The sequence below is a fragment of the Octodon degus genome, unplaced genomic scaffold (genome assembly GCF_000260255.1).
Source record: "Octodon degus isolate 3935 unplaced genomic scaffold, OctDeg1.0 scaffold00131, whole genome shotgun sequence".
Lineage (NCBI taxonomy): Eukaryota > Metazoa > Chordata > Mammalia > Rodentia > Octodontidae > Octodon > Octodon degus.
Genome location: NW_004524707.1, coordinates 2,601,937 through 2,610,126, shown reverse-complemented (window position 1 = coordinate 2,610,126; position 8,190 = coordinate 2,601,937). Strand labels below are relative to the sequence as shown.

The window sequence follows — 8,190 nt, the reverse complement described above, 5'->3', positions numbered from 1 at the left end:
CCTTCCGCGGCCGGGTGGGGCCTTCCGGGTGGCCCCGGGCTGCTTTCGGAATAAATAAGGCTGCGGCCGCGGCGGGGGTCGCGGAGGCCCGGCGCAGCATCCTGGCGTTGCGGCGCCCGAGTGCCCCGGCCCGCTGCCCGCGCTGGGTGGGAACGCGCCGACGGTGCCGGAGGCCTGCAGGAGGAAGCGACCCCGAGAACCAGTCTCGAGAGCGGCACTGCGGGGCGTGACTCCTGGGCGCACCGGGTTCGGCGGGGGTCACTGCCTTCGCCCCGGTTCTCGTGTACCAAGCGCTCTTCTCGGATTCCATTTCCAGATTGTTCTAGGCCGCTGTAGGGTTAAATTCACTACTCCGGGGACCGGGGGTTCTTCCGGTGGTGCGGAAGTGGAGGGTTGTAAGGTTGGGCTCCGGGCTCGAAGGATAGCCAATGATTTGCCAGGCCGGCCACCCTGTGGAATCACGAGGGGAGGTCGCTAAAAATCCAGGGGGCCGTGCTGCACCCTAGAGGAGCTAAACCAGAATCACTGGGGCTGAAGCCCTGTTAGGGCTAGGAGAGCCTTCCACTGAAGTGCGAACCGACCTGAGAACCCCGGCTCTGTACTGTGCCGGCCAAAGTGAAGATCTAGCCAGCTGGGCAGTCCCCCGGTCCTACCAAAAACACTGAGAGACGCTGGCGGAAAGTAGGTTACTCGTCTTCACGGGAACAAACCCAAGAATGTTTTTCCCTTCAACAGTCCTCCATGGTCTGGCTAGTAAGATCCTAGGTTTTCTGGTCGCTGAAATGCTCGTGCGGTCAACAGCCTCAATCCCTCACTTGGAGTTGCGCCTTCTTCAGTGTACCAGCCAGCGGGTATTTGTGACATCCATTGCGATATTCCTTCCTGCATTATCTCTGACAAACACATTTTTTTATTGGTTACTAGGAACTTGAAGAAAAGGAAACAGTCTTCAACAACGGTATTTTCTCTGACTCACGTTTAGCCAAACCCTGTGCTGCCTAAGACAGGGCTCCTCCTCACAGGCTTCTAGAGAAGAATTCTTTAGGCTGCTGCAGGAGCCTACTTAGACATTCTAGAGTGTACAAGTCCAGGGAGCAGAGGGCTTGAAAAACCATCCAGCGGGACTCTATTTGGTATTAAAATATCTTACTATTGCTGTCATGTTAGATATATCAGGGCCCAGCTGTGTTTTCCAAGCGGTGCTAGTTTTTTGTTTATTCCCCTTTGAGCCTCTTTTACCTTAACCAGCACTCCCTTTTTCTGTGTCGTTTTAGACAGGCCCTTGGTGTCTCTCTGTACTCAGAACTGATGTGAAAAGCAAGGTGCTATCATGAAAAATGCTGGAATTAAGAACAGGTAGGGAGCTGGCCGAGGCCGAGGTCGACACCACACTGAGTCCCCACAGAGTGGAATGCACTGGGCGTCTTACCCAGATAAGCGGCGAGCTCAGCAAAGTGTTACTCAGCTTAGCTACACTGGGTGGTGTAAGAATGCACCTTTCAAAATATTAAATTTTTGATATATATACATATGTATTTAAAGAACTTGTGGAAAAAATAACAGGGTGTGCTCTTTAAGTAATAAACTGTCCAAATAATTACAATGTTCTGAGGGAAAAGAAAAAAAAATCCATACTGCATTTACTCAGTTTAGAAAGGAAATCTATGCTAAAACCCAAAGGCTATTACAAAAAATCAAATCTGCAAATTTATAATATTTTATTTTAGATAGTGGCCTCCGCGTACTGGGCTCTGATCCCATCATACACGTTCCAGGTCACTAATACAGCCCCACGATCACCAGAGGCCTGCTCACATTTTGAAGATGAGGAAACAGCCTGACTTTTTTTCCCTAACCAACATAGGTGAAGTTAACGAATGACCAGACCAGAGTCCCAACAACCTAGCTTGATCCTGAAGCTTCGCTGTCTTCCCCTATGGCACTATATTGTTTGTGTTTGCATCAGTCAGCAAAGATTTCTTCTATGTGGAGGACAATGAAGTGGCATTAGGTGGCATGTGGGGACTTGGGAACCTGGCGCTTGTGATGTAAGCAGAAGCTCCCTGTCTTCCTGAGATACTGAAACCCAGTGCAGTAGTAAATACCCAAGAAGACCCCTCCACCCACCAGTGTCTTATAGTCACATTGATTTAAAATCCCTGTAGAGCTATTCGATTCCAAAATAAACAATGGAACAAGGTAAAATAGGAAGTATGGTCTGTGATTTTGGTGGAGCTAGAGAACATATCTCCCAACCTCACCCCAAACGACTGAATCAAAGACTGTTTAATCAACCAGGAAGCCCAGGGAAAGTGGCAATATTTATTTATGTTCAGGGATCCATAACCTAGTAGGGAGGTTTTCTGTGAGAAACACTGAAAGTGCCACAGCGAAAGGGGTGGGGGCGCAGGGAGGAGAGTGGCCTGCTGGCTGGCAGGGCTGTGTGACAGATGTGTCAGGGGATAAGGCAAAGAGCACAGGAGAGAGAGATAAGGGCGGTCTGAGTAAAGGCCGCCATGGAGGAGAAGCCAGGCGCTTCTAGGGGAAGAAAGGGATTTGGCTGAGGGGGAGAGAGGAAACCTTGACTTGGAGTGGGAAAGAAGAGAACAAGACTCAGGAAGGAGGCTTGAGAGAGCCACAAATAGAAGCTCGCTGCCAAGTTCTGCACACAGTGAGGGCGTGAGCACAACAGTGGAAGACAAGACCTGGTTTACCTGACTATACAATATCGAGGTGGTTAAGATTAGGAAGTAGACCCAGCTCTAATTTTAGTGGATATATTTATATATACGTTGAAACCATGGCCTTTGTGCTGAGCCATCCTAGGCCACTTAGTTTTGAGTTTTTGAGACAGGGTCTCACTGTGTAATCCAGGTTGACCTTGAACTCACTATGTAGCCCAGGCTGGCTGCGAACTCATGGTGCTGCCTCAGCCTCCCGAGTGCTGGGATCATAGGTGTGCACCACCCCATGCCCATCCATGACACTGTTTTAGTTTTAATGAGTCTTGCTAATTTGCTAAATTGCCCAGGCTGAGCCTAAACTTTCACTCCTCCTGCCCTACCCTTCCAGAGTGCAAGATTGCAAATGGCCATTATCTGACTAATTTAAATTTTAAAATAGGTGTTCAGGTGGGAGTATAGCTCGTTGGCTACAATGTGCAAGGCCCTGGGTTTGATCCCCAGCACTGCTGAACAAAGGGGAGCAGTTCTATTATTCTTAAACACAAATGAAACTCTGACACAGTTATCATGGATCTTTGGATTTTCATTATTGTCTTGAACAAAAAAGTTTCAAAGAACTACCTTAGATAAGAAACATTTGGTGACAGATAGGAACGAAAAACAAACTTCAAATCGCTCAGAAATCCAAAGTCCACGAGATGAAGGTTCTCTTTGAAGGAACTGTCCCTTCCCAAGTTGGAAGGTCATTTTGGGGAGAAATAACACATTTGGCTTCATACTGTTTGAGAGCACAAAGACTCAGAAGCTTCTCTGTGGAGATGCATAGAAAAGTAAGATCTTGCATAACTGTGGGCAGTGGAAGTGCTTGAAGGAGAGGAGAGGTAACCAAAGAGAGAGAAGCCTGGGGGGAACCCTGGGGAAATACCACATTTGGTTGTATGAAGGGTGAAGGAAAGAAGACAACCAAAAGAGAAGAGGTTTAATGCACCTTCCTGGAAGATAAGGATACTAAGCTGTGAGCCAAATACCTTCCTCATCATTGATGAGGCTGCTGGGGTTTAAGGCAGTTACCGAGCACCAAACCACAGGTTCTGGAAGCCAAGCTGGGGCTTGGAGGCCTCAGGTCTGTGGGGCTGCCCTGCCCCTCTGTTCCAGGAAGTCTCCCTGCTGCTATCACCAATGCCTTCTTCCCTGTGAGCAACACATGCTGTCTGCCAGCTCCTCGGCTTTCAGCAATCATCTGTTTCATATCTGCATTTGTAACTCAGCCTGTCATTATTCCTACCTGTCTTAAAATGGAAAAGAAAACACAGAAACTTTGTATTGAGGTATTTGTATCCTGTACCTGCAAATAGGCAGGCAGTTGCGCTGTGCAAAGTAAGTGTACTTTTAAAAAATAAAACACACGAACAGGCCCTGTTTCTTATTAAAGAGCTTTTATTTACCAGGAGCTCAACTAGTCAGCTATCACTGTATAACAGTAGATTGCTTGCTCATTAGGCACAGGTTTAGCTATTTAGAATAAGTGGTGGAGTACCGCATCTCCCCTGTCAGAATGGCACCTCCCTTACCCTCAGCTGGCTTCCCTGGTGCTCCCTAGCTGGGTGAAAATAGGATACAGAGTTCTGGGGAGCAGACATCTCTTTGCCAAGCTCTGATTTTCTGAGACTACAAAGGTCTACAGGGTTTCACTATGTAGATTGGACTCGTAGTGATCCTCCTGCTTTCATCCTCCCAAGAGCTGGGATTATAGGCATGCACCACCACACCCAGTCTCAATTGCCATCCCAGCTTGCCCTGGGGGTGGGGCTGGCACAGCGTGCCAGGGATCAAACCCTGGCTGCTGTGCTCTGCCTAAGCAGGCACTTCAGTCTGCTGAGCTATCTGGCTGGCCCCAGACTACACTGAATTTTGCAGCCAAAGTAGAGTAAGAGGAAGGAATAAGAAAGTAGGATGTGTGTGTGTGTGTGTGTGTGTGTGTGTGTAGGCAAAGCAGCCAGGGACTGAGCAGGCAGGTATAGGATTCAGGCAGACCTCGGATCCATACCAATACCGTTGCTTCCTCGCCCTCTGTACAACCTGGCTCAGCTGCTCTGTGCCACAAATGCATCATTTATGAAATAGGTGTGATCAGACTATTTACAGTGTAGGGTTTTTGTAAAGAATGAAGGCAATGAGACATGTAAAGCATTTTGTACTTTGCTTGGCTTATGGTAAACAATAAATATGAGCAATAATTAGTATCTATGGCTGGTATGAATGAATATCTCACATATCACCTTTCATTGATTCACTTTTCATATAATCTATAAAACAGGATGTGTCACACAGAGTCTGAAAAATGTATTAAAGAACTCTAAAATCTTGAAAGGTGACATAGTGTTGAGATAATTCAGTTCTTTTTCAATTCTGTTTCCCCACCCAACAATTTGTTTTCTGGCCAAGATCGTTTACTAAAAGATTCAAAACTGTTTAAACATTGGCCACTTGCCTTGGCTCCACTGTGGTCCCATCTGCAGGGTATTTTCCTTGATTTAGAATATTGCAAATTAAAAACACACACACACACACACACACACACACACACACACACACTTTGAGCTTATTAGAATCACACAAGGCGAGAAGAAAGAAAGAATTACACTTAAGGGTCATCTCACCTATGCTGTGCGTGGTGTGTGACCTAGCCATACACCACAGCAACAGCGTCAATGAAGAAGAGATTACTACATCCATTTCCACGGGATGAATCAGGCGCAGAGGGGTACATGACTGGACCAAACCATATGGATAGCAAAGGTAAGATTTGCACTCAGTTTTTAGGAACTTTAAAGTTACATTCCTGTTACTGTATATTTCTTGGTATGTAATTAAGGCTCAATGTTCCCTTGGTATTTCTCAGAAGTATTCATTGGTGACTATTTTCCTGGTACTTTTCTTTCAGTTGTCAAATAAAAGCCACTTAACTGAAATGATCAAATTCCCTAGTGTCATTGGGGAGGAGTGTTCTCTCTTACGACCAGATGGTTGCTTGCTCTGAAAAAGGCAGTTTACTACAAACAGTAATTGCAGTTGCTGTTGGCAACAGCACTCTTTCCTTTGACCACCAGCCAACACCACCCTTTCTAACCCTTTGGTTCTATCTTGCATGTCCCTTCCTTCTGTTTTTAATGGATTTGATTTCTTCTTATCACCTAGTTCATTTTATACAAAGTCTAAAAATAACTGTGTGTGCATGTATTTATGAGCGTGAAACAAACACTTTGGTGAACACTTTGTTAACTTCATATAAATAGATATATACCACACAACCCTCACAAAAGCATTTCTAAGTCTAGATTCAGGGAAAATAAAAAGTCTACCAAAGACTTGCTCATAAATGTTTGTAGCAGCTTCAGTTGGGACAGCCACAAACTGGGACTAATTTATCAACAGCTGAGTGGACATTGACTTGGCAGTAACAAGGAACAATAATGATACAATAGCACGGACAGACTCACAACACATTGAACACAGGAAACCACATACATATGTGATATATACTGTAGCTCCATTTATGGGAAATTCTAGAACATGTGAAATGAATTTATGGTGATATAAATTAGTGACTTCCTGGAGTGAGGAATACAAAGAAGTAGGAGAGATGACTGCAAAAGGACAAAGGGAAATTGGGGAGGGGGCAACAAAAATGTTTTACAGATTGACAGGGCAGAGATTAGACTATATATACGCTTGTCAAAACTCATCCAACTGAAGACAATTGACCATTCATGTCACTAGGTTCCTCATCAACCTATTCACCCACCTGTGGATTGAAAATACTGTGCTTAATATGTACTGACTTTTTTGTCATTCCCTAAACAATATAATGTAACACTTTTTTTTTTTTTTTTTTTTTTGGGCTGGCTCAGCCCACCATGAGGGCAGGGCTGGAGTAGCTTGTAGTGCCAAAAATCAAACTGCATTCCCCCTTGCCTGCCTAAGCTTGCCCAAGCAGGCACTTTAGACCACTAAGCTATCTTGCCAGCCCCCAACAATTTTTTTTAAAAACATTTGCACATTAGTATAAGTGATCTAGAAATGATTTAAAGTATATGAAAGTATTGGCATATATTTTATGCAAATACCATGTCATTTTATATAAGGCATCTGAGCATGTGCAGATTTCAGTATGCACAAACGGTCCCAGAGCTAATCTTAATGGATATGGAGGGATGGCTGTACTTCAAATGTCTCCATTTCTTTCACATAAATGATGTTGATGTGGGGGCGCACCCTGTAATCCCAGCACACAGTTGGCTGAGGCAGGAGGAGCACTGTGAGTACGAGGCTAGCATGGGCTGCAAAGTGAGTTCATGGCCAGCTTGAACTGCATAGTGAGACCCTGGCTCGAAAAGGCAAGAAGGAAGGAAAGAAAGAAAGAAAGAAAAGAGAGGAAGAAAGGAAGAAAAGAGAGAGAAAGGAAGAAAGGAGAAAAAATATTAAGAAAAAAAAGAAAATCATGAACCAAGAACCAAGGTCTCAGTTGAGGAGTTGGTGGGCTCTGGCAAGAGCAAATCAACTGGGACACTCAGTCAAGGATAGCACAACCCAAACATAGCTTTTTCTGATCACCTTTTAACTTAGTAGATCACTTGTAAGTGATGTTGACCTTGTGCTGCCATTCGGATATGGTTTAGTGCCTCCACTATGTGATTGAAGGCTCAGTTTTGGGGAGACAACCAGTTGGTGCCCTATAGCCTTTAAGGGGTGGGGGTCAGTGGGAGGGCTTGGATGCAGGGCTTCTGCTTTCGAAGTAGTCCTCATGTGACTCCCATGGGTTTTCCAGGAGGTTGTTATAAGAGGAGCAAGCTGGCTCACCCAGCTCTTTCTGCTGCTGGATAAAGATGTAGTCACCTGTAGGCTCCTGCACATGCTCCAGATAGTCTTGCTTGCACCAAGAGGGGTTTTGGCCAGGAGGCGCCTTCATAAGCATGTGTCATTCAACCAACCTCCCTCACGGGCCCAATGTAGTGGTATTATGGTTTATAAATCTTTGGTGTTTATGTTACATAGTTACTATGTACATATTTTTAACGAAATAGTATGCAGTCATCAAATTTTCTTTTTTGTAACAATTAGTGTTATATTTCAGTTGCTAATTGCCTCAGTCTATTGTTTGCTTCATTTTTCCTATGGACTTTTTACAGAACCACATTTCCTTAAAACATGTTCAAAGTCCTTATGATGAATGTGCTATTATGTATGTTTAAAATGTACCAATCAACTTATTAATTAAAAAGAACAAACATGGTAGAAGACACCAAACAATGAATTCCACTTTTCCTCCTCCCCTCCCCTGTCTTCCCTTCCCCTTCCCTTGTTCTTCCTGTTATGCAGGCTTCTTGTATTCACTGCCTTCCCCTGGGCTGGAATTCTGTTATCTGGGAAGTACTTTAACCATCACCCTGAGAATGACCTTTTCCTCTTTGTTGCTGCTGAATTCCCTGTTCTGGGATCCTGATCA

The 8,190-nt window shown here is 44.9% G+C and overlaps 1 protein-coding gene and 1 long non-coding RNA gene across 8 annotated transcripts in view; one reads left to right on the top strand and one right to left on the bottom strand.

Moving 5' to 3' along the window:
- Cd55 (CD55 molecule (Cromer blood group)) overlaps window positions 1-395 on the bottom strand; it is a 25,155-nt gene extending 24,760 nt beyond the window's left edge. For all 6 annotated transcript variants that reach the window (XM_023701159.1, XM_023701162.1, XM_023701163.1 and 3 more), the window contains exon 1: window positions 244-395. In XM_023701159.1, the coding sequence (XP_023556927.1) occupies window positions 244-310 (67 nt within the window). In that variant the 5' untranslated portion in view covers window positions 311-395. The remainder of the gene's footprint in view (window positions 1-243) is intronic.
- LOC111812595 lies at window positions 256-2,158 on the top strand. 2 transcript variants are annotated; one of them, XR_002818064.1, is made up of 4 exons: window positions 256-332; window positions 925-1,133; window positions 1,275-1,356; window positions 1,776-2,158. It is a non-coding gene; the product is annotated as an uncharacterized LOC111812595 (long non-coding RNA). The 2 variants fall into 2 exon arrangements; XR_002818063.1 differs by lacking the exon at window positions 256-332 and having other exon boundaries at window positions 615-1,133.
- The last annotated feature ends 6,032 nt before the right edge of the window (window positions 2,159-8,190 follow it).